Source organism: Dendropsophus ebraccatus, chromosome 7 (genome assembly GCF_027789765.1).
Source record: "Dendropsophus ebraccatus isolate aDenEbr1 chromosome 7, aDenEbr1.pat, whole genome shotgun sequence".
Classification (NCBI taxonomy): domain Eukaryota; kingdom Metazoa; phylum Chordata; class Amphibia; order Anura; family Hylidae; genus Dendropsophus; species Dendropsophus ebraccatus.
Window position 1 is genome coordinate 36,644,580 of NC_091460.1, and position 26,194 is coordinate 36,670,773.

At 43.3% G+C, this 26,194-nt stretch overlaps 1 protein-coding gene across 1 annotated transcript in view; it reads right to left on the minus strand.

Moving 5' to 3' along the window:
• Positions 1-288: 288 nt before the first annotated feature.
• The window catches only part of MXD4 (MAX dimerization protein 4), a 62,780-nt gene continuing 36,874 nt past the window's right edge, over positions 289-26,194 (minus strand). The window contains exons 3-6 of the mRNA XM_069977317.1: positions 22,829-22,858; positions 10,689-10,803; positions 9,959-10,118; positions 289-7,881 (exon numbers count right to left, since the gene is read on the minus strand). Coding sequence (XP_069833418.1) covers positions 7,733-7,881; positions 9,959-10,118; positions 10,689-10,803; positions 22,829-22,858 — 454 coding nt within the window. The 3' untranslated portion in view covers positions 289-7,732. The remainder of the gene's footprint in view (positions 7,882-9,958; positions 10,119-10,688; positions 10,804-22,828; positions 22,859-26,194) is intronic.

The following is a 26,194-nucleotide window of genomic DNA, read 5'->3' on the forward strand; positions in this document are numbered from 1 at the left end:
ACTTTATGGCTGGGTTCACACTACGTATATTTCAGTCAGTATTGTGGTCCTCATATTGCAACCAAAACCAGGAGTGGATTAAAAACACAGAAAGGATCTGTTCACACAATGTTGTAATTGAGTGGATGGCCGCCATATAACAGTAAATAACTGCCATTATTTCAATACAACAGCCGTTGTTTTAAAATAACAGCAAATATTTGCCATTAAATGACGGCCATCCACTCAATTTCAACATTGTGTGAACAGAGCCTTTCTGTGTTTTCACTCCACTCCTGGTTTTGGTTGCAATATGAGGACCACAATACTGACTGAAACATACGTAGTGTGAACCCAGCCTAAAACTTGTACTAGAAAATGTAAACTGTATTCTGATTGGTTTCTATAGGGAACTGCTTTATCCCTTCTTACTAGCATTGACCAATCAGAGAACAGCTCATTTTGTTCTCTGTATTGATAACTGTAATCTGATTGGTTGTTATAGGAAAATAGTTAAAAACAGATGAGCAATGGCCACTTCCTCAGATGGCCTTGTTGACTATAGCAACCAATCAGATTTCAGCTTTCATTTTGCAACTTATATTGGGGAATATAAAGCTTTAACCTGATTGGTTAAATCTCTCTGCCCTTATAAGGACATGAGGCCCATTGTGCGCTGGTGGTAAGATGGACAGGGAACAATATGGAAGAACTCATAAGCTAGCTGGAAACCAGCCTGCGACTCTCCAGCTTTTACATAACTACAACTCCCAGCATACCCTGACAGCTGGGCATTGCAGTTCTGCTACAGATCCACATAAAAATACAGACATTTTCTCATTTCATTATGGCCCTAAATACCCCCATCTTATTGTCAACTGGTGGTCTACAACCTGTGGATTGCCAGCGGTCATGGAACTACGACTCCCAGCAAGTTAGGAGTTAATGATTTTACAACTGCCGGCAAGCCACAGGCATCCAATGCACCCCTTGTTGTTTGACTTAAAGTGCAACGGCCCTATATCTAGTGGATGTGTCACAAGTGTCCCAGATTGATTTATCCCTTTAAAAACTTTATTTGATCATCTAATGATGTTATAAAGTACTGACAGAATCTACTTATCGATTGTTTGGGTTCTGACTCTTATATATGAACAGTACTTAAAGATAACAAAGCAGAGATGTTCCTATATACAGTACACAGAGGGCGGACATGTTTTGGGTGTAATTCCATCACATTTGAAAGTTATCCCCTATGGACAGGATAGGGGGGAAAAAGACGATCTGTAGGGTCTGACTGCTGCGACCTCCACCGATCACAAGAATGGAGGCCACCGATCACAAGAACGGAGGTCCACTTTTTTTGAGAGTGAGTAAGTGTCAAGTTTCCTCATTTGCTTCAATGAAATGGTTACCGAAATGTTAGGTGGACTGCTATGGGCAACACTGACAATTCTTGTTGAAAAAGTTTTACCACACGACACCTCAAACAAACCCACCTAATACATATTCAATCAGCTTAGCTTCCATTATAGGAGCAAGTTACATGGAATCTCATATTACTTTGGGTAAATGAATACATTTCATTTCAGAGTTGTCCATGATACAGGGATTCTCTCTTTGGTGTTTTCTGAATCCCTACATTAGACCCTACATTAGACATAAGACAGTGCGTCGTCGGTTTTGCCTGTGGAGTGTTCCTTTAAATAGGACACACCTCTTATGCGTTGGATAAATATATATTTTTGCGCACAATATGGCTGCCCCCATGAGGTGACAGGCACACATAACGTAACAGAGGAGCTACAGATAAAAGCAAATATTGCTAAATTCCTAGGAGAATAATAATATTGGTAACACAAGGAGGTTACCCTCTTTTTCAGGGCAGTCACAAGGAGAATAGTCAGCTGCCATGTCGTGACTGCACCCAACCCCTTAGTATTCTGTAGTAAAGGGTTGAACCTGAATCACATGAGTGTAAGAAAATAAAACGTACACAATATATGTTGTCGTTGGCAAGACACGAGCCAAGTAAGTGCAAAAAAATAGGGCACATTCATCCAAAAAACAGAATACAGGAAAAGGTTCCGTTACCACCAATCAGACGTTTGTAGATAAAAGAATTCCAATTGGCTGAACCTTTTCCCTTCTATGCAGTGTATGCCCTTCACGGATCTTAAGCTGCCACAATTTAGATTTCTATAATAACTTGTGTTCAGAGAGAGCGGTTGATACGTTACTGGATGTCCGAAATTCATAGTTTTTGCCTTCTGTTTTATTTTCTTAACCAACCCAAAAACTTGGCAATGATAACACTCAGAATCTAAAACACAGGTGTCAACCTTGCAGCCTTCTAACCTTTCAAAACTACAATTCCCATCATGCCTGGACAAAGCTTTGGCTGTCCAGGCATGATGGAAATTGTAGTTTTGTAAAAGCTGGAGGGCTACGAGTTTGATATTCCAGAATTTACAATCTGGCTACCTGTGTGATAACTTAATGCTGACCTTTTCACAACTGTGTCAGTCTTGTTTGTTCAACACTTAGGAGGCCATTTATCAAGACTGGCGTACTGGTATGTCAGTCTTAAAGCCACACCCCTTGCGGCTCCCTTCCACCCGCCCATCAGGTGAGCGGGGGTTATGGCTGGTGTATGCTAGGAAGAAGGCAAGAATCTGGCGTACGCAACCTTAGTAAATGTCCCCCTAAATCTCCAAAGTACTGACCACAGAAGCCTTCAGGCTAGCTATTGGTCAATATTTAGTGACGGACAACAAAATGGAACCAATTAATAGTCATAAAAGATTCTTAAAGGATATGAGCACCTCAGATCAGAAGCACCTCACATGAGAAGATGGCATCTGTGGTCTGTGAGCTGGGACCCTCATTGATAACAGAGAAAGAGGTCTTGGTGCTCTACTAATAACCATATTACATAGATTAATTGATTATAAAGGTTGTGCCTCAATCTTGTGATTGGTAAAGGTTCTAGCTCATAGACCAGGTGGTATCTTCTGACATGTCAGAAGATAATAATTCAAGGAATATCATCACACTGAACGTGTCGACCTGAATACAGCATGCTATAGAGCAGGAGGAGCTGGGCAGACTAAGATAGAGTTTTGAGGGAAAGGATTCAGGACAATTTGTAATTTTTTCAGTTTCATTTCTGCTTTTCGGCTTAGGAGTCCAGTGGGCAGTCTTAATCAGTGCACATTACAAGCAAGACTGTCAATATGAGCACCGCTAATCAAATGCCAAATGATGGGACTCAAACATGCTTGAGTTGCACTCATCTCTATTAATTAAACTTTTTGCACTCATTCTGGGCTTAGGAGTCCAGTAGGCAGGTCTTATCATTAATTGACAGTAAATTGCAAGTTCTACTAAATCTTTACCAAATTGTTATCCGCTTACCTGTTCCTGCTGTAAAACATGCTAACTAAATAACGTTCAATATGACCAATTTCCTTTAAGGCGTTGCTTACACTTTTACACTATTGTGCATCAGCTTCCTACACAGGGCAGAAGCTGTCATCTCCTTTGTCAAAACCTGACCCATCCCAAAGGTATTTGAGCTGTGGTACGTGTGCTACACAATATTCCTCCCAAGTGTCCTTCTCGGTACACAGCACAAAACTTATTTCTTGTTCCTGCACTTCCACCCTTTCTCATTTCATGCCTCCCATTTCCTACAAGGAGGGCCCAAAAACAAGTCTGTGCGATACGGTAAGGCAGTGTATTGTATAGCCTGTATCTACACTTGTATCTACAGTACACGTGCTCCGATGGTGGTCACAGACACAGGAAGCCAAATGGTAGCTAGACAAAGTGATGTCAAGCTGTATGAGAGAATGGACTCTAAAAGTAAAAATCTTACAAAAATGGCTTCCTCTTGGCTATGAATAAAATAAATTCACAGATATAAAATGCCACAATTATACAGTATACAGGTAGAGAAATTAGCACAAAGCTAAAATGCCATTGAATTAGTGTTTACGCTAATAATGGGACCACAGAATTGACTTCTTTTTTTCCCAATAGGGGTTTTAAAGGGGAGGGGGCTCTTCTATGTATATTTGTTCTCCACTGTATATTAAATCTTCCTATAATGGTTGTCTAAAGAGCACCGGACATAGACGTGACACGATATATGTATTAAAATAAAGTCTTGTAACCAAAAAAATAATCTCAGAAATAGCGGAAAAAAATATAATTGATTAACAAGGCACAATATGAAAAAAAAAATAAAAGAGTCCCTGAGACTCTAGTTTGGATTCTTTCCTTTCCCCCCTCCAACCCTCCCATACCCCCCCATATAATGAGAACATTTAGGAAAATATAATACAAAATCTTTTACAGGAAATATAGACTACACTTACTAAAATCACTCATCAGAAAAGTGTCATTAGCTTTTTCTTCTTTTACTACAACCTCTAACTTTTTCTACATATTCTGGACACCCAGAACATAGACATTCTGACAAGGTCGTCTCACCATGAGCAAGTGGTAGAGGTAGCCACTACAACCAGTTCTTAAAGGGGGTGTTCCATGACTTGCAGAATTGCAGCTATGTGTTTCCACACTCTCAAATTCTAATATACTTGGCGTCTTCGGACGCAAATAATCTCAACTCTTTAGGGAGTGGTCCCTGCAAACTTGGCTACGAGACCAAGTTGCTTTAACGTCACCATGTTAAAAGGTTTTATCTAATCTATAAAAATCGGTCATGGTATAAAGAAAAGTTTGCAAATTTCTAATATACTATGGGGGAACTTAAGAATAGTTTCATACGCCCATTCAAGATATGCTCCACCCATTGTTAAAAAATAGTATGAGAGGAAAACAGTGAACGCAAAGTATATTAGAAAGTTCCAGAACTCTCCATTGTAGAATTATTAAAGCTTTACCGTAATTTAACATAGCTTTTGACATGTCATAAAGATATGTACAAGGTTTCCTAAACTGATCGCTAGAACAAGCCAAGAGAAGTGCTCTGCTCCTTGCTTCACAGACTTACCATAGAACATAGTGGCTCTCCAGCTGTTTAACAACTACAATTCAAAGCCTAAGCTTTGGCTGAAAGGCCGCAAGTTTAACACCCCTACTATAGAATATGTCCCCTACAGAGAGATTGGAAGTGATTTTCCCATTTCATTCTAGCAATTAGTGGAAGTTCAGTCCCCGACTGATCAAATCTTTCTACAAGTCTCTATGACATGTCTCTATGTTAAATGATAGAAACACTTAAAATTTTCTGAGATAAATTGAGAAACCCCTTTAAGTCTCTGTTCATATCAGCATTGGAGACACCTTAGCAGATAAGTAAAATGACGGATATCTTGATGGACCCCAATGGATCCCATTATCAGTGGGGTCAGTAGTAGACAGTTGGTGTCTGATGGATGTGGCACATTATCATTTTTGGTTCTCTGCAACAAAAGTGAAGCAGAAATAACAAGGCGGGTGTGAACAGAACCTAATAGCTGCTATTCTGCAGTTCCAGAAAATATTATCAACTAGTGTTAGCATAACATTTGCTCTGGATCAGCATAGTCACTAGTTTGACTGGTTGTACCCACAAAATGGCTACCTCTCCACTGTAATGATACGCTAGGACTAGGGCTACACGACAGACATTGCCTGATGTAACCGAGTGGTGGCTTGTCATGTTTACTGCTGATGGCACTGTCTCCCCATCCGCCACTGGATACACCACCCGGCAAAGTCTGCAAAGCAGTTGGTAGCGCTAACACTGTCGCTCATGTAGCCCCAGCTTTAACCGGCCATGCTACCCCTCTACCCACCTAGCCTTGCTCTAACAGACTTCACAAGAGAAAATGAGGCTGTGTTACACAAATAAAACTAGACTACAACTTCATAGTATTGCTACAATTCTCATAGATATATAGACATATTTAAAGTATACAAAATAAACAGTGCCGTTTCACAGCATGATTTTTTTTCCCCCTACTTTTTTTTTTGTTACTTTTTGTTTTTTCATTCTAGACGTCAAAACATAGTTCCTAGTGTGCTGAGGAAACACAACGTAATACGCAGCAGCCGTAAGCCATGCCTTCAGTAAAAATGCATCGGTAGCGGAAAGGTTACACACAAAACAAGCAGTTTTCTCTTTAGTTATTAAATTCTAACATCTTTTGTGTTATCAAACCGAGTACCATGTTTAGGGGGGAGTCTCGGGTGGGGGGGGGGGTTACAAGTAGATCTGAGTGCATAATATAGAAGACTTTGATAGATGGTCCCGCTACTGTATACTGCATTAGATAATACTGGAATTGTGATGTCATTGGGTTACGGGTATAGCCATAGTACTTTGGGGGCCATACAAGACAAACGGGGGGATTCATCATGGTTTGCATGCCAGTTTTCTGGGGTAACAATGAGGTGTACATTTTTTTTAGTAAAAATGTCACACCCTTATTCATCCTCATTCATTTGAAAAAAAAATATTATAATTTTTTTTAGGTTGCTAAATTTTTGCACAATTCTACTCCACTCATTAGGTGGTTTACAAGCCACAGGACAAAAAAATGCATTGAAAATTATCATTGAAATTGGTATAAGAAAGTGCAAGTTAAAAAAAAAAAGGGTCTAAAAATTTGCAAATGATAAATCTCCACCTTTTTGGTGGACTGTGCAGAGGCCCCACAGCATGACTTCATATAGAGATCTTACTATTAGCGTGATATAGAATTCAAAGTTAAGCAAGGGCACGCACGGCATATAGGTAGACATTGTGATTGCTATACGGCCCTTGGTCTTGCCCCCTTGGTCATTGAGAACCTATGTAGGACTCCCCCTCTCTGCATTATCAGAAGAAGAGGGTAAGGAATTGGCCCGTGAGTCATGAAAAAGCACGTGGGGGCAATACCAGCACCATAATGGGGGGTCCCATATGAATATTTGCTATGGGGCCTGTACACCATGATGTTATAGTCAGTTCCATATTATCTAAATGCAGTAATCCTAATATCTAAAGACCATTCCCCTGAACATGATGCAATATAATTCTGTCTGCCTCAGGCTAATCTGCAGCGCCATATACTGCAATGTAATAGCGGATTGGTCAGCAGCGAAGAGATAGAATGCGACGTACGTAATATGAAGTCACTCTTCCATGCGTCCTTGTATACAGTACAACCTGTACATTGTAAGAAGTTAAAGGAAATTTTTTTGCTCCTCTCCTCCTGCTCTCCCAATCCAAGTGCTTGAAATACTGACTCTGATAAGTCTTACTACCTGCTCTCCAGACAAGCCATAAACCTTTATTTTGTTATGTCTAGCTATGAAGATTAACCTGCATGTACAAACACTACTTCATTCTGAAAAACTATATGATCTCTGGTAATCAAAAATATCTGACCTGCTTTTTTTTTCTCCTGTATATGTAATACTTAGTAATGGAATGATAGGACTGCAAAACTGGGCTTAAACTTTTTTTTACGCTACTACCATAATATTCTCCCCACCGGGTGACAACATAGGATTCCACCAGAAGTTAGATGTGGTCTCCAGTGCTGTGTGTTGCGAAGAAGGGAACACCTCAGCAGGAACGCTCCTCCGCAGGACTTAACGCTGGACTGAGTCCTGGCTGAGTGGCAGGTAACAATTTTTTTTTTCAGTTGTTTCCTTTGTTTGTTTTTTATAAAGTTTTATCATTTTTTTGTTTGTTTTTTTTTCAACATAAGTGCCTTCAGCTGGATGGTCCTGAGTTGGTCCAGTAATTTGGCCACTATAAGAGACTGGAGTTAAGTCTCAGGGAATGTGTGTAGCCGCTATCGCTTGAGCTGCTTTGCAAACTGTAGTGGTCATCGATATCACTGGCACTTCCAATACTGTCCATTTCTCCTGGTGCAAACTCCATGCCTTCAATGTCCACTTCTGGAGAGACAAGGAGAACAGAGAGCGTTACTGCATGACTTTACAAGTAAAAATACAATCATCACTGATGCCTTAAAGAAAATCTGTATTGTTTGTTTGAATCTGAAATCCTTCCCGGACATGTCTTTCAAAATGCACCTGGTGGCGTGGTTGGAGTGAAAAATGATCTTGTATTCTGCAGCCGCGGTGTCAAAGAGGCGTGGCCTACAGCATCTGTGCCCAAGGCCTGCGACACCTATCCTTCCTCCTTCCATCCCCCCTGTCTTTAGTTACGCCCCTGGGCTGGATTTCTCCTATTCAGTCCTGCTTAAAGTACTGCAAGAAGCTTTGCTGCATCAGTGTGCCTGTCCCGCTGCAGGTCACTCTGACCCATGTGCAGTATTTCAAGCAGGGCTGAATAGGAGAAATCCAGCCCAAGGTTGTAACTAAAGACAAGGGGTACGGGAGGAAAAAAGAGAGGCATCGGAGGCCTAGGACACTGACACTCTAGGCCACGCCTCTTTGACACAACGGCTTTAGAATAAAAGATCGTTTTTCACCCCAACCACGGCACCTGATACATTTTGAAAGACTCGACTGGGAGACATTTCATTTTATTAAGTAAACGGTACCAGTGGTTTGTGTGTGTGTATACACAGATTCTGTGTATACACAGAATCAGTCTCCTTCCCCTTCTGGCAGCTCTGTGTTAACTTTGGGATGCCTAATCATAATGAACTTATCACAAACTCCAAATGTTGCTGACATGATAAATACAGCTTGGTTAGATCTATTAAAGGGGTTATCCCAAGAATAAAAGTTATCCCCTATCCACAAAGTAGAGGAAAAACAGTGGTCAAGTGTTCTCCAAGCAGACAGAGTTCTTAGCCACTGCTCCATTCACTATCTATGGGACTTCTGAACATTACAGAGTCTCTTTGAGAATGAATGAATGGAGCAGCAGTCTAGCATTCTCTCTGATGCTCTATTCACTTGGGAGACAATCAACCTAAATAGGGGATAACTTTTATTCTTGTCATCATCTCTTTAATTCCCATTCCGGAATTCCTACCAAACAACAAGAACCCTAGAAACAAAGCAGAATGATTCTTTATCCTTAAAGGGGTACTGCAGTGAAAAAAAAAATTCAAATTAACTTGTATTTTGAGTGCACTACCTGGCTCTTGCGCCACTAAGACCAAACAGTATATATTATATATATGAAAGTGGTAGCAATCCCACTATTCCAAGATGAACATTTCTGAACTGGTTCGGCTTCTACCCAGACATTCTAGTTATATCACCCGAGATATTAGTGCCATTACCTATAATTTCCCACTTGTGCAGTGATAACAGACTCCATGACCTAAAATTACGTCTTAACCTGCCCAATATTACACTGTACATTGTAGCTTTGGGTCCATGTGATTATAATAATTACTTCTCCTCCAGAGCCATCCACTGTATTAAACGTCAAGAAGGGAATGAGACGTGAGAATGGGGATCTACGCGGCTGGAGATTTGGACTTGCTGTAATTTAACCACTTACAGCCCATTGTCCTGCTGACAGAGTCCACTGAGACCCACTGTCCCTACTGAATCTCGGGATTAGCCATAATAATATAATTGGATTACTACTATTACTGGGTAGTGTTCTTTCCCATAAATCTCAAACTCACTAATCTTAATTTATCTTGACCAAATCATAGAGAAATGAGTATTATGCCACATAACTACTAATTCAAGTAGAAGGATAGTTCAATCCAAAAGTCCACTATACGCCACTGTTGTAGCCATATTGTCTCTTTCGAGATACCAGTACGACCACCATTTTATCTACTAAAGTGATATTATTTAAAGCGGTTGTGCTACCCCTCTTTCCTCCAGCCAATCAGACATCACGGGTTGAAAGACGCTGCCAGACCCATCCGACACCCAGCAGGTATTATATATGTCTACAATTGCCACAAATGAGGTGTCCTTACTGGGTGGGGAGTCAGTGCAAATGACTCCGCCGGCTGTATTTCTGGATTGCAGCAGGTCTTAGTAATACCTGCACATTGTTATATGACACATGACCACTGTAAGTGGCCCTCACCTTGTTCAGAGTCAGTGGATATGATGGAGCCCATACTATCAGTGCGCATGCGCTCCATCCCGTGTACGGAGAGCTGCTCTAGGCGGCGCTTGAGGTAGCGATGTTCTCTCTGAAGCTGCTCTTTAACGTTCAGTGCTTTTCGGTCCTGTTCTTCTAATTTCTGACATGAAAAGAACAGAGACAAGCCTGGATGTGTAAGTACTTTACACCTGATAAAGCAATATCCACTGACATTCCCAGCTAATATAGGAAGAGTTCTGTCATGTATGAGCAGATATAAGGCAACCTGGGGTTTCTTCTGTCCCAAAAAGAAAAAGCTACATACTGTATAGGTAAGCAAGTCCCTATAAATGATTAAAATGTGTATACTGTATACATATTATTCTAAAAATCTAGATAAATAAGAGAGAGAGCGATAGATAGATAGAGAGACAGATAGATAGATAATAGATAGCTATAAGATAGATAATAGATAGAAGATAGATAGATAGATAGATAATAGAAGATAAGTAGATAGATAGATATATAGATAGATAGATAGATAGATAGATAGATAGATAGATAGATAGATAGGAGATAGATAGATAGATAGATAGATAGATAGATAGATAGATAGATAGATAATAGATAGATAATAGATAGATAGAAGATAGATAGATAATAGATAGATAGAACAGGTATTCCATCCCCTATCGACAGCAATGGGATCAGGCCAACCAATGTAACTTACCTTAATGTGCATTTTTGCTCTTTTCAAGAGACTTAGAGTGGTATGTCTGTTGCTGTCGGGTCCCAGCGGCACAAGCTGCTTCAGCTGCTCCAAATATAGCCTTAGTTTTGCTCGCCTACAAAAAAACATAATGGAAAAGATGTAATAGAAAGCACACTGTATTAGTAAGGCTAAGTATGATGCTCCATATTGCCATAATGCCTATGGTTAAGTATATGAACAAACATTGATGGTTTCAGAGCATGTCTTCCTTTGGTGACTATTCATTGTGTATTCAGGAGTTATAGTTACAGCAATTGCCTAGTATCAGAAAGCATTTATCTATACACCTTGGCTTTTGACGTCCTTGCTGTTTCCCTATTCTTTAATCTCCTGCTCACAATTAGAATAACAGGAAGGAAAGGGAGACTGCAGTAAATGTAATTGCCCAATATACAAGTCATTTATGAAAACAGCTAATCCTACTTATTAAAGGCTAGGTACACTTTTACAACCATCTTTTATTGCTTCATTGCAAATAAAAAGTAACAATAGGCAACTTTGCTAATAGTCTGAATTTATCATTTCCTGCCTTGCCGTGTCTGCAACTGCTATTCAAGCATATGCATCTCCATGGTAACAGACTACAGACAGAAACTGTGTAGTCTGATTTGCAGTCATACTACCCTTTATTTTTCTTATTTTTTTCAGTATATTATTAGAAATTGGGAGACAGATTGAAGGGTGTCTGCCTACATAAGGGACAGGGAAACTTCAGCCCTCCAGCTACTGCAAAACTACAATCCCCTTCATGCCTAGACAGTCAAATCTTAAAGGGATATTCCAGGAAAAAAATCACCTTTTCCCATATCCACAGGATACGAGAAAAGTAGGAGGGGGGGGGGGGCTTTGACCTCTGTACCCCCCCCCATTTCCGTACCCAGCCCTCCAGTTGTGTTATGAATAGAGCCAGGGGTACGGTACGTGACCCGCATCTCTATTCATTCCTACGGAGCCAACGGAAAGAGCCGAGTACATAGCTTTTCTGGCATACTCGGCTTATTCCGAGAGGACAACCTCTTTAAAGCGACTCTGTACCCACAATCTGTCCCCCCCAAACCACTTGTACCTTCGGATAGCTGCTTTTAATCCAAGATCTGTCCTGGGGTCCGTTTGGCAGGTGATGCAGTTATTGTCATAAAAACTTTTAATCCTGCAGCACTGTGTCTAACGGCCGGGGCTTACATTTGTATATGCATTAGGCTGGCACCACCTCTCCGTCCTTCTTCCCCACCCTCCTCATTAGGAATGATCCAGGAACATTTACTGCTGTTTGAGCTTTCCACAGGTGTATTAACAATCCAGCCCATGTTCATTATACACACAGGTGGGGAATAGGAAGTAATCTGCCTGGATCATTCCTAATGATGAGTAGGGTGGGGAGGAAGGACAGAGAGGTTGTGCCAGCCTAATGCATATACAAATTTAAGCCCTGGCCCTTAGACACAGCGCTGCAGGATTAAAAGTTGGTTTTATGACAATAACTGAATCCCCTGCCGAACGGACCCCAGGGCAGATCTTGGATTAAAAGCAACTATTTGAAGGTACAAGTGGTTTGGGGGGTCAGATTGTGGGTACAGAGTCACTTTAATTGGCTGCCCAGGCATGATGGGAACTGTAGTTGTGCAACAGCTGAAGAGCTAAAGGGTTCCCCATCGCTGCCCTACAGGATCAGACTACACAGGGTTTGTTTGTTGTCTGTTACCATGGGGATGCATATGCCTGTATAGAAGCTGTAGTCACAAAACTATAAGAATTTTTTTTATTGAAGACTTTGTAAGGTTGCTTTTTCATTTTATATGCATTTCAGCAATAAAAAAAAAAACTTATGAAGGTCTACATAGCCTATAGCTAAAGGTTCCTGTTCTGTCAAACATGACATACTACAATATATCAGGGGATGGCTATATGATCCAATATTAGGACCTGCAAGCTTTATAGTAGTCTACAAGCTGCAAATGAGATCTTGGCTAATGGATTATGTTTTTTTTATTTTTTTTAAGCATGTATTATATGACTACAAAGCTATCCTTCACTATATTCCCTCTTGGTATTCATAATACCAATAACAAGACAACAATACCATATGCATTATTGTAAGCTGAATATTAGGCTTATACCATGTGCTCTTATATGTAACGTGTAACTATGCTCAAGAGGCTTCTAAATGTCATCAAATAGCAAAGACGTGACGTAAGAGACACAAAACATCTGGAGAAATGCAGATTCCTTTGTAAAACGACCTGCGTGTGCTGAGTGACCTGTCATATATCACTCGGATTCTTAGCTGCAGAGAGTGTCTGAGAGTGAACCTGTCATTCTTTTTGTTTCTCTTCTTAGGCTGAATACACACGTGGCAGAAATTCCTCTGACTGCAGCTTGTAAAAAATATATGTATTTGCTGCCAAATCTGCCCCATGTGAACAGACCCTACAATTTAACAGGGCACTCCGACATCAGGTTGAAAAAAATACACACGCTGTAGAAGCATATAACATTTTTTACCTGTCTGCCCCAGTTCTCAAACCACTAAAAACCCATTTGTTTGGGGGTTCTGTAGTTCTTAGTTCTGTATTTTGTGCTTGTACTTCCTGATTGAGCAGTTGCTCAGCACTACAACTCCCAGAATGCATTGCTTCCACACAGCTTTCCATCATTGTCCTCCCACCCCACCTACTCCCTCCCCCAGCACTCCTGTCAGTTCCCCACCAAAGCTCTTGCAGAACATCTCATTTCACTGCAGACTATTGCCTGCAGTGAATATAGTGTCTTGAAACTTCAGCACCTGCTTCTTTTACTTCTTGTCGGCCCAGAAAGATAGTAATGTATGCTAAAGGGGCTGGTCAGAGCTGGTGATATCACTCACGGGTATGGAAGACAAGATCCAGCCAAGCCTCCTGTGACATCAGAGGATGATGCGTTCCACGAAAGAGTGAGGAGTTGCGGACAATAAAAATGTTGTAGTCCTTCTACTTTTTATTTCCTGTCAGCAGTGAAGCACGGAAAACCACACTGAAGCCCGTACTGTTAGTGATAACACTATATTAGTAAGTTGTATATCTTGGAGGATAGTTTTATTTAAATACTTTTTTCTCGGGGCGTGGCCTGACTATGGAGGAGTGAGCACGTTCTTTCTGTGAGCTCCCACCACAGGACGCCAGACAGCCTGCTATAGCACCCTAAAACGAGCGAACTTCACCCCAAATGGTCGGTGGCCGCAGGAGGACCAAGGCAGGCACATTTTCAGCTCAGCCCCGGTCCACCCGGGGTAGCCTGGACCGCTTCTTTGCTCCCGCCGGTCGCGGCCTACCTGCTAGGCCTGCAGCCTCCACACTCCCCGGCCCTAGAGTGACTCGCGCGGCCGCCGCCGCAGCAGCAGCCGCCGCGGTTCTCCCCGCACCGGAGCTACAGTCAGCCCACACCGGTAAGAGGTGCAACATAGTGACGGAGGGAGCGGCGGTAGGAGACCCGGCCCCGACCCCCCCCGCTCCGACCCCCCTGGGCCCCGGCAGCGGACAGGAACAGGTCACAGCTCAGCTTACCTGCCGGCCCTCAGACGCTGCTCTCACAGCTTACCGGAGCCAGCCGTTTGCCACTGGGGACACAGAGACTCCTGGCCCCCTCCTCAGAGAAGTGGTACCCGTCTGCCTGCAGTACACAGGTGCGGTGCTGGGGAGCGCTTACCCTGCAAGAGAGACCGTAGCAGTGTCTCCCGGCTCCTGCATCAAGGCAGCTGCATCCCTGAAGCCTCATCCTTGTCCAGAAGGGATCCCTGGCCTCAGTCTTGGATCGGCAGTGTCCTCCTGTGCTGGACAGAGGTCTGCAGAGGTGACTACAAATCCTGCCTCCTGTAGGGACTCGGACTGTGCTTCAGCTTCTGGTTCTCTCCTGGCAGCCATTATGTCTTCCTTGTCCCCTGCTGCACTTCCCTTCTCCTCCACTAGGGGCAGCGAGATGCACCATCCCAGCTCTGCTACATCTGTTAACCCTGTACAGGATGGCACAGAGTGGGACTGGAAAGAATATATGAAACTACTGCCCACACGCTCAGATATGGAAAAATTTGTGGAACGTCTGGAAACCTCTTATAAGCAAGAGCTTACTTCTCTCAAGTCTGACGTGCATGCCTTGGAGGAAAAGGTTTCTGATATTGCTGCTGATCAGGTTTCTTTGACCACCACAGTGGATGATGTCCAGGCTACCCTTGCTACTCAGGAGAGGCAAATACGTCATCTTTACAGGCTTCATGAGGACATGGAGAACCGCGGTAGGCGGAATAACATTCGTATTAGAGGGCTTCCTGAAGCTACTAGAGCGGCTGATCTTATCCCGTCCCTCCAGGACTTGTTTGCCTCTATTCTCAAGCGGCCACCAGGGGCAGAGTTTGAAATTGACAGGGCTCACCGTACTCTGGGTCCTGTTTCTACGAATGTCAACCGGCCTCGGGACGTCATATGTAGGCTCCATCATTACAGAGTGAAAGACGAAATTATGAGAGCAGTGCGCAATATGGATTTCGTTGATTTTGATGGTGCCCAATTGATGTTTCTTCAGGATCTCTCCAGAACTACTCTAACACAACGACGGGCTTTAAAACCCCTGCTGGAGCTGCTAAGAGAGCGGGAAATTCCATATTCTTGGGGTTTTCCGTTTCAGTTGGTCGTCCGCAGAGGCGGGAGAAGACTTGAATTACACACGCCTGAGGATTTACCTGTCTTCTTGGATGCACTGGATCTGCCGCAGGTGTCTTTGCCAGATTGGGATCCGGTCCCGCCGATGACATCGAGCAGGCCTCCGCGCCCTGTTGATATGGCGGCTTCCGGAGACTGAGGACGCTTTGGAGGGTGGTGGCTAGGGAGTCTTGTTCCCTTGAGGTGCCTTACTGACGCAGGATGTATCTTTTTACGTTTCCTACTATTGCGTCATGCTTCTCTTTGTTTGCAGGTTTTTTTTTTTTTTTTACCTTCTCTTATATGGTTATAGTAACATGAATATATAATTATGCTGGTTTATATGTGTGCGGGTCGGGGGGGTGGGGGGTGGGGCTCTCAGTGAGCTTACTCTGTTCTTTGTTTATGGGGTGTTTCTTCTTCATTTTGCATATTACATATAGTTGTTGAATGCAATTGTGGTATACATTTAGTTTACATTCTGGTGTTCTGTCACGGGCTTACAGACCTTCATTGGTTAGTCCGTCCCTCTTTAAAACAGACGCTTGAAGCGTTGTTGTACCCATTTGGGTCTTTCTTGGTAGTATAGAACTACCGGGAAACGGGGGTTGTCTCTCTTGATAATCCTCTTTTTCTGGCTGCAGGTTCAGTCTTGATCTTTCTTACTAGACATATTCTCTCTTTGTCGTTTCTTTCCTTTCTTCTTTCTTCTATTCCCTCCTTTCCCTTCTCTACCTTTCTACTCTCCTTCTTCCCTTGGGGTGGGGGGTAGTGGGGACATGGCGGGGGCGGACGTTAAACTGGCTTCCATTAATGTCAGGGGATTGAATGTACCACAGAAGAGGTCTCAGATCCTCTACTCCATGCACAGACAGAAGGTACATATTTTGTTACTACAGGAGACCCACTTTCAGACTGCTCATGCTCCTCTGATGCGGCTTAACTATTACAATGTGTGGACACATAGTACTAATCCAGACGCCAAATCTAAAGGGGTCTCCATAGCACTGCATAAGACCTTGTCGCATAGATTGCTTGATTCTCTGGCGTGTCCTAGGGGGAGATATGTTTTCATTAAAATAGAGATCCAAGCGCGGATTTACACTGTTGGAAACGTTTACCTCCCTAATTCCCGTCAGGGCAGTACCCTGAGGGCTATACTCCGGACGGCCTCTACATTTATAGAGGGCGTGTTGATCTTGGGAGGTGATTTTAACTTGGTTATGGACCCTTCCCTGGACACCTCTTCCGGCAAAACAGCGGTACCACGCTCTGATTACGCGATTGCAAGGTCGGTTCTCGGCCTCCATAGTTTGGTGGATGTCTGGCGCATCCTTCATCCTAAGGATAAGGACTTCACACATTATTCAGAGGCACATCGTACCTATGGCAGACTGGATATGTTTTTTATTGCCCAGTTTGCCTTAACATACAGTCCCACGGCCTCGATAGGCACTGCCTTATGGTCCGATCACTCTCCAATCTTCTTGTCATTATCTTTGCCGGGGATGGTGTCTAGGGAATGGTCGTGGAGATTGAATGAATCGCTCCTCGGAGATGTAGTGTGTAGAGCGGCTGTTACTCAGACAATAACTGATTTCATTCATGACCACGCTGATGATGAAACTGCCCTACCAATGCAATGGGAGGCCTTGAAATGTGTGGTTAGGGGAACCTTGATTCAGCAGGGGGCTCGGATCAAAAAGGACAAAGGAGCTAAAATTGTTAAATTAGCAGGTGAAGTTGAGGCTCTATCTAGAGCGCATAAACAGAATGCCACCGACGCAGCTCTGACGGCACTGACGCTGGCTAGGGAACAATTGAAGGACCTCCTTAACAAGTCTTCTTCCTCCCAGCGGGAGCGCTACCGCAGCTATCTTTATGAGCATGCCAACAAGAGTGGTAGGACGTTGGCTAGACTGATCCATCCAAGGACACAGGTTACCCACATTCCAAGCCTCCTTGACACTACCGGTGCCGCCATACACAATCCCAGAGAGATATCTGATCTCTTTCGCTCCTATTTCTCATCTCTGTATAACATTAAAGGGCGCTACTCAGAGATGCCGGAAAAGGACTTGGAGGCTAGGATATCTGCGTACCTGTCAGACACGAAGCTGCCTAGTATGTCTGCGGAGGCGGTCGAAGACTTGGAATCTCCTTTCTCTGAAGGTGAGCTCGGAGGTGCCATTACGGATGCAAAGGGTGGAAAAAGTCCGGGACCGGATGGCTTCACCGTTTGCTTCTTTAAAACATTTAAAGATCTGTTAATGCCACTTATGACTAGGTGCTTCAATAGTATTTCAGCAACATGCCCCTTTCCCCGCCAGTCGTTGGAGGCTCATGTGGTGGTCCTGCCCAAGCCGGGCCGGGATCCTAAATATTGTAAAAATTACCGTCCCATTTCACTCATTAATTGTGACCTCAAACTTTACTCCAAGATGCTAGCCAATCGCTTGAGTCTTTACGTCCCCCAAATCATCCATACCGACCAGGTGGGGTTTGTTCAGGGCAGGGAGGCAAGGGACAACACGCTAAGGACCCTCACTTTGATGTCTTGGGCTGACCGTACGGGGTCCCCTTTGTGCCTACTTTCTATCGATGCAGAGAAGGCTTTTGATAGGGTACATTGGGGATTCCTGCGGCTGGTCCTGAGAGGAGTGGGTCTTGGCCCGCTTTTAGTGGACAGAATAATGGCGTTGTACTCTACTCCCTCGGCTCGAGTACGAGCTAATGGTTTACTATCTAGCTCTTTTAAAATTCACAACGGTACACGTCAAGGTTGTCCCTTGTCTCCCATGCTTTACATTTTATCAATGGAACATTTGGCGGTAGCCCTCAGGAATAACCCTACGATCCGGGGTGTTGTGATTGGTCAGGACCACCACAAGCTTGCCTTATATGCAGACGATCTCCTGCTTTATATCTCATCCCCCACTACATCACTCCCCTCTATTTTACAGGAGTTCCAGAAATTTGGCGACCTCAGTAATTTTAAGGTGAACTTGAGTAAAACTGAGGGGCTTAATATTTCCATTCCTCGAGCTGTGTTTGATACGGTCAGAGCTTCCTTCCCTTTCCAGTGGCACACAGATTTTATTGTCTACTTGGGAATCAAGCTCCCGCCGGTCCTTAGCTCCCTTTTCGATCTGAACTATACACCAGTGCTGAACAGGGTCCTTTCAGATATGTCATCCTACTTCCTGAGGCCGACCTCGTGGTTTGGAAGGATGGCCATTGTAAAGATGGATATTCTTCCCAAGCTACTATATATTTTCCAGACTGTTCCTATCGTGGTCCCGGTCGCCTTCTTTAGGACTCTGCGCAGGGCTGTTTCCAAATTCATCTGGGGGAATAACAAACCAAGGATTGCATACGCCACTCTAACTCAGTCTCGGTCTATGGGTGGCATGGGATTGCCTGATCCACGTCTCTATCACGAGGCGGCAGTCTTGCGCGGAGTCCTGGATTGGGTACACGGCAGGGGCTCTAAGAGATGGGTAGATCTGGACTTCTCGATCTGCCCGATTGCGCCCTCTCTTTTGCCATGGATCACTTCAGGGGATCGTCAGTCCCTGTCATGCCTTCCATTTTTTGCCCCGCATGTGTTGTGTGTCTGGGATAAGTGGGTGGTGAGGCACGGATTGTCTGCGGTCCCGGGACCGCTTTCTCCGATACTACAAAACCCATCGTTCCAGCCGGGCCTGCAGACGCAAGGATTCCTTCTGTGGGAAAGGTCCGCTTGCCCTAGAATCCGGGACTGTATGACTGGTAATGCCGTCTCCTCTCTGGTGACCCTGCAGGCTCAGTCCCCGATGCGTCGGCTGTCTTGGCTGGAATATGGGCAATTAACCTCATTCGTCCGGGCTCTTTTTCCCAGGGGTTCATATACCCCCATGCTCTCTGATTTTGATAACCTGGCGGTTTCCTCTTCTGCTACCTCGCACTGCATATCCGTGCTGTATCAGATTTTGGTTAATATTGCTCACCCTGACAGAGCTTCTTTTTTTGATAAATGGGAACGCGATTTGGGGGTTCCCTGGGACGGTCAGTCTCTCCAGAAAACCTGTGAACTTACTCACGGCATTTCCATGGCCGCTAAGGCCAAGGAGAAGAATTACAAAATCCTTTCGCGGTGGTATTACTGCCCAGTCGCCTTGCACACAATGTTCCCTGAGGTGTCCGACAGGTGCTGGCGATGTCTTACGGAGGCTGGTGACATGCTGCATATTTGGTGGGCCTGCCCCGGCATCCGAGAATTTTGGGACAAGATTATTATCATTTATAACGCGTATTCTGGAAAGACTATCGTCAACTCTCCTCAGTTGACCCTGCTCTCGCAGATCCCAGGTTCTCTCGCTACAGTTAAAAAAGGCATTTTGAGACATTTTCTAACTGCGGCCAGAATGGTCATCCCCCGGCATTGGAAAACACCCGTCATACCCTCAATAGCAGAGTGGCTGAGTGAGCTTCGGGAATTGGGTAGAATGGAAGAGTTGATAGCGGAGGCTCATGAGCAGTCTGACAAATTTGATAAAGTATGGTTTCCATGGCGTCTGTTCATGGACTCTGAGGCCTTTCCCGCCCTTGTTCATTAGCGGTGAGAATTTCCTGACGTGGTGGTTCTATCCTAGTGGCTGCACAGGGTCTGGGCGGCTGCCCTCCGTCTGTCCCCTCGCCTCTTTCCTGATCTCTGCTTTTCTTTCTTTTCCTTCCTCCTCTCTTCCTTCCTGATTATTGCATTACTTTTATTGAAATTAATAGCCAGTTTCAGCGGCTCTACCGCGGTGGTGGAGCTTATGTTTAGAAATGTTAACATTATGTTGAGCTTTTTCCTGTTCCTCTTATATATATAAAATGAATGACACCATGCGACTTGCAGGTCGCCAAGTACTAATGTTTGCTGGTTTTGTACTTATTGTATGCTGTGTGGTTGTCAATAAAATCAGATTAAACATAAATACTTTTTTCTCATAACGGAGTTCCCCTTTAAAAAAAAATTTGAACTTATCTTGGAAGTCTCTGATTCCCACTAGGCAGTCTTATCTTTACACACCTGTATTCAGACCAGATCTTCAGAAAGATTTTGAGATACAGTACAGCCATTTTACGGTAGTCTCAGGTGGTGGATGTACTGCAGATTTTCCGTACAGAATTGCATAAAACTAAAGTCCTTACTAAAATGAAGAGCATATTAGAGTTCCATAGCTTTACATGGTCCTCATGGTGAACCTGCTGCCATTGACATTCACTGGGGATGTCACTCGTTTTGTGCTATAGGCTGAGCCCAGTCAATGAGCCTCTTTCTCTTTCCTTAAAACACGCCAACCGCAAACTCCAGTGTGTCCCGTAAAGGGCAAATGAGTCACACATAGCACGGCAGAGAGCACTTAAAATAGATCTGGAAGCAGGAAAGGCTGGGAGGGAGCAGTGCGGAGTCCTAGATACACTGCTACACTACACTGAGACAACACATAACACTGCCCTCCTGCCTGACGGATACTGACGCTCCACAATCCTCTACATCTCATAGACGGGGACTGCAGAGTAAACCGGAAAACAGGAGGGAAACTTCCCTGAAGCTCACTGCAGACTTACTGGACACACATCCAAAACATTTACTACATCTATATACATGTGTCACTCTTTATTAAGGAATAATGTGCCAGATTTATATACATTTTTATACAATTTTAGATTTTATTTACTATATCGGTTTTACTTTTTTTTTATTTGTAAAATTTAATTGTTTTGATAATCAATTTGGCCGATAATTGCTACGTGTAATAGAGATAACGATCAGCCAATGAAAAGATCATCACCTGATTGTTTCTTTAAAGGGGTAGTGCGGCGCTAAGAAATTATTCACAAAATAACACACATTACAAAGTTATACAACTTTGTAATGTATGTTATGTATGTGAATGGCCCCCTTCCCCTTGTTCCCCCACCCCCGCCCGTGGACCCGGAAGTGTAGTGCATTATACATGCCTGATACGTGTCGACCCCCGTCCGCAGTCTTCTGACAGTGATGTAATCTTTGGGAGGCCTGTCAACCAGCTCCTGCCGGCCCTCATGCCGGCCCCCCTCTGCCACATCATAACTGTGCTCAGCCGCGATTGGCTGAGCATAACTTTGCTCAGCCAATCGCGGCTGAGCGGCTGATAACGTGTGCCGCATCATCAGCTGCTCAGCCACGATTGGCTAAGCATAACTGTGCTCAGCCAATCGCGGCTGAGCATAGTTATGACGTGGCAGAGGGGGGCCGGCATGAGGGCCGGCAGGAGCGGGTCGGCCGGCCTCCCGAAGATTACATCACTGTCAAAAGACGGCGGACGGGGGTCGACACGAATCAGGTATGTATAATGCACCACATATCCGGGTCCACGAGCGGGGGTGGGGGAACACGGGGAAGGGGGCCATTCACATACATTACAAAGTTGTATAACTTTGTAATGTGTGTTATTTTGTGAATAATTTCTTAGCGCCGCACTACCCCTTTAAGTGCAGACCTAAAATCATTGGCCACCGACTGCACATCGCTATGTGTAATAGCGATACAAGGCCGGCACCTGACGATTCTACAAACAATTAATACTTCACCTGTACACGTTTTTTGCAATCCGTTTTGTTCAAAAAACAGATGAAAAAAACGGATGAATTATAAAAAAAAAAAACAAAAAAAAACGAATCCTTTTTTTTAACGTACACAAAAATGTAGTCGGCTTCATTTTTGTGTTCATTAAAAAAAACCTGTTTTTTTATAATGGAAGTCAATGGGAAAACGGATCAAAATGGATGCACACAATTTCATCCATTTTTTGCAAAAATATATTCTGAACCCAGCCTAATGTAGAAATTGTTTGGGCAAAGGCTTCACGGACATCGCTAACGATGTCCGTGCAGCCTTTGCTAACTGATAATCAGGCCAATCTAGCAGATCAGCGCTTGTTTACAATATTGATTAGGCCACAATCGGCCCTTGTAATAGTAGCCCTAGGCAAAGAGCCTAATGAAGTGGTGTTATGGCAGTGCACCATGGTAGTAGGAAAAAACTAGGTAAGGCCTCATTCATACATTCGTTGACCTGAGGCTAGGGTTGGGATTACAGATGTACATCCACAGCCTGTGTGAGAGGGCATGGACCCCTGCATTCAAAATAGGAGATCCATGCCACAAATGCGAGCTGTATTATGGCTCATCAGTATTTTTTGCGGCACACATGCAGATGTGCGTAACACGTGCAGATGTGTGTATGGGGCCATAGACATGAATGGGTCCGCATCTGTGGGTCCTCAAATGCGGACAGATTTAGCTTAGAGCCTTAGAGTATGGTGTTATTCAAACAATAGACATCTAAGAGATAACAATGATGCAGCTCTGTATGTAACATGGGGGAGAATCTGCATGTGACAGGAGTGTCCATCTTACCTGTGCTTTTCTAGCTCGTTGTGCGATGACCTGTAAAAAAGAGAAGATCATTAGATTCATATGAAGCAATTTATCATCTCAGACATAAGAGGAGCTTCTGTTATAAAGGTGCTGACCACTGCCTATGACTGGAAAGCCCACAATACCTATCTTTTTTTATATGTCATAAATACCCGTGAGAAGTCCATGACCTGGGACCAGCACTAATATAAATGGGTCTAGCCCCTTTATCACTCCTCAGAGCTTTCATGTTCTAATTTATCAGCTGCTGTTTGTCCTGCAGGAAGTGGTGTATTCTTTCCAGTCTGACACAGTGCTCTCTGCTGCCACCTCTGTCCATGTCAGGTACTGTCCTGAGCAGCAGCAAATCCCCATAGAAAACCTCCCCTGCTCTGGACAGTTCCTGTCTCGGGCAGAGGTGGCAGCAGAGAGCACTGTGTCAGACTGGAAGGAATACACCACTTCCCGCAGGACATACAGCAGCTGAAAAGTACAGAAAGATTTTTAAATAGAAGTAAATTACAAATCTATATAATTTTCTGCCACAGGATGATTCCCCCCCCCCCACCACCAGAGTAGCAAATGTAAAAACAAAAGTAATTTTGTACCAGATTAGATTTTTTATGCCACACACATATTATTGTATTCATGTTAATTATGAATATAAAAAAATATATTGTTACGGATATGACAATACTACACATGTGTATATTATTTTATAAGAGTTATATTAATTAATGTTTATAGGGAGAAAACGTACGTCTGTGTTTGTTTCACTGATTTTTTTTTACTTTTTTTAGATTTGTTTATTATTCTACTAGGGGATATTTACTTCCAATTTTTTTTTATTAGGAACTAATTCATCTCTATATAATGGTTAAAGAATTTAAAGCTGAGCTGTGATTGGTTGCTCCAGACAAGGCCAGGAATCATACACCATGGTGGATTTCATACAAAACACATTGAACGCTAATATAATATTGTCAACATGGATGGCTGCCATCCAAGAAAGTCTCAGCATCTTGGAATGCGACACATTTGGTGTAATGGAAATCACCCCATAGCATTCGTGTGCAATGGAAATACAAATAAACACTAGAGACGTCTGTAATCAAATATTCCAAAATTTATTCTAGTGTCCTAATACACATATACATGCAACAAAGCTGGAAGGGGTTAATGGCTGCTGCAAGTTGTCGTACGGAACCCGACAGGCTCAAATACAGCAAAGTTCTGGGTATTGTATGAGACTGGGAAAACATTACTGACTCCATAAACAGCGCCACTCTTAGGTTGTATCTGGTATTGAAGCTCATTCATGTTAACACTGTGCACAACAGTGGTGCTGTTTCCGCCAATGGTTTTTCACATTACCAATAGAATTTACTTATACTGGATATGATGGATTTTAGCTGTCAGATCCTATTGTACTTGAGGATTGTGGCAGCGGCTTTCCCCCACTTCTACATTGACAACACATGTATACTTGGCGAAGCTTAGCATGCATGTCTATAAGGAGATCAGGGGAGACAGCTGTTGGCTGAACAACTGTATGTGAATGGTGGCTTAAAGTGACCTGAATCCGGTTCAGTGTAATAATATGGACAATCAAATCCGGATGCATTACTAGGTCTAGAGGAGATAACTTTAGGGTAATTTCTGCAGCTCCGGAACCATTTCCAGGATGGAAGTGAGGAGGAAAGAAGAACAGTAGTTATAATAATCTGGCAGACACCAAAGATTTGCAATGTCTTTACTGCCGCCATGTATGGGCTCCGGTTTATTCCCTGCACCAAATAAAATCAGCAGCCAAGACAAGCGTTGTCTGACAGCCATGCTTCTTGGAAATGTGAAGAAATAAAGCTATTTACCACTGCAGACAGGTTATATACGGCCCTTGCTGCCATGTAAGCAGTCATTAACAGCAATGGATACCTGTGGGGAGGGCAGCTGGGGCCACGCTGCTCACACCGCCATGCAGTAACAATACAGCCAAAGGAGTGTAAGCTCTGTGGGCAAATAACAGCTACCCTCATAGATACCCGTTCTTTCACTTAAAGGAGAAGTCCAGTAAAATTTAAAAACGGTAGGAAAGCAGGGGAGGGAGGTGCAGGAAAATAATAAACAATGTAAAACCACCTGTCCCTATGCCTCCATTGCGCCACTCCCAGGTCCCACAGACTGCCGTCAGGTGTAAATTTTCTGCTGGAATCCAGGTACGTCACATACCCGGCTCCTCCAGTTGCCCACTCAGCCAGTCAGTGACTGAGGAGGTGTCAGCCAGGTACATGACATTGCAGCTGTAAGAGCTGCAGAACACCGGCGTCTGTCAGCTGGACCTAAGAGCAGTGCTATGGGACATGGGCATAGATAAGTATACTTTGTTTATTATTTTCCCATACCCCCCCCACACACACACAGTTAGTTTTTTAAGGAGAATTTGTATTTATTCAAATTATTATTCTGCTGATCAGTATGATTACAGCAATACCAAACATAATCAGTTTTTGCTGTTTTTAGTTATATTTCTGGCATATCAACAGATAGCAATACACAATTTGTTTTATTATTATTTAGCTTTATATGTTACATGATAAAAAGTCTACGCAATCCTATGTGAGATAAATATATGAGCAATATTTTCTTATAATGTGTCAGTCCAAAATCTAAACACTTTAACTTAACTAGTCACTGTAGATTCAAACAATTTTTTCTGTGTGCCAATGTGATCCAAACATCCCTTCATTTACCAAAAAGGACTCCTTACCCCAGAAAACCAAGTCTAAACCCTTTGCTAGGTAAACCTTTGCTGCAATCTGCTGATCACTACCTGTTGCTAGGGTAAATCTGTCTCTAGTATCATAAAGATCAGGACAGAACACAGCAAGCTGAATCGGTCTGCCTGCTAAGGAAGATCCACACAAAATTTCTGTAAATCAAGGCTTCCCTCTCATTTTTCACCACCTGTAAAGTGCTGGGTAGCTATAAGTGTTCCTAGTACTGTATCTACCCTCCTTTTTTTTTCAAACATATTTTTATTTATCCAAGACAAGTACAAAAAATACAATTGAAAAGTAAGTCGAGATAAAATTTTAGTTTTTCTTTCCCTGAACAGAGAAACCTATCCTACACTAAGGGCCCTATTCCACCGGACGATTATCGTTCAGATTATCGTTAAACCGTTTGAATCTAAACCATAATCGTTCGTTTGAAATGCAGTTAACGATTAACGACCGAACGAGAAATCCATGATCGCTTTATAAGACCTGGACCTATTTTTATCGTTGCTCGTTCGCAAAACGTTCGCAAATCGTTCACACTGAATAAGACATCGTTCGGTCGTTCGCAGTAGATACGAACGCAATA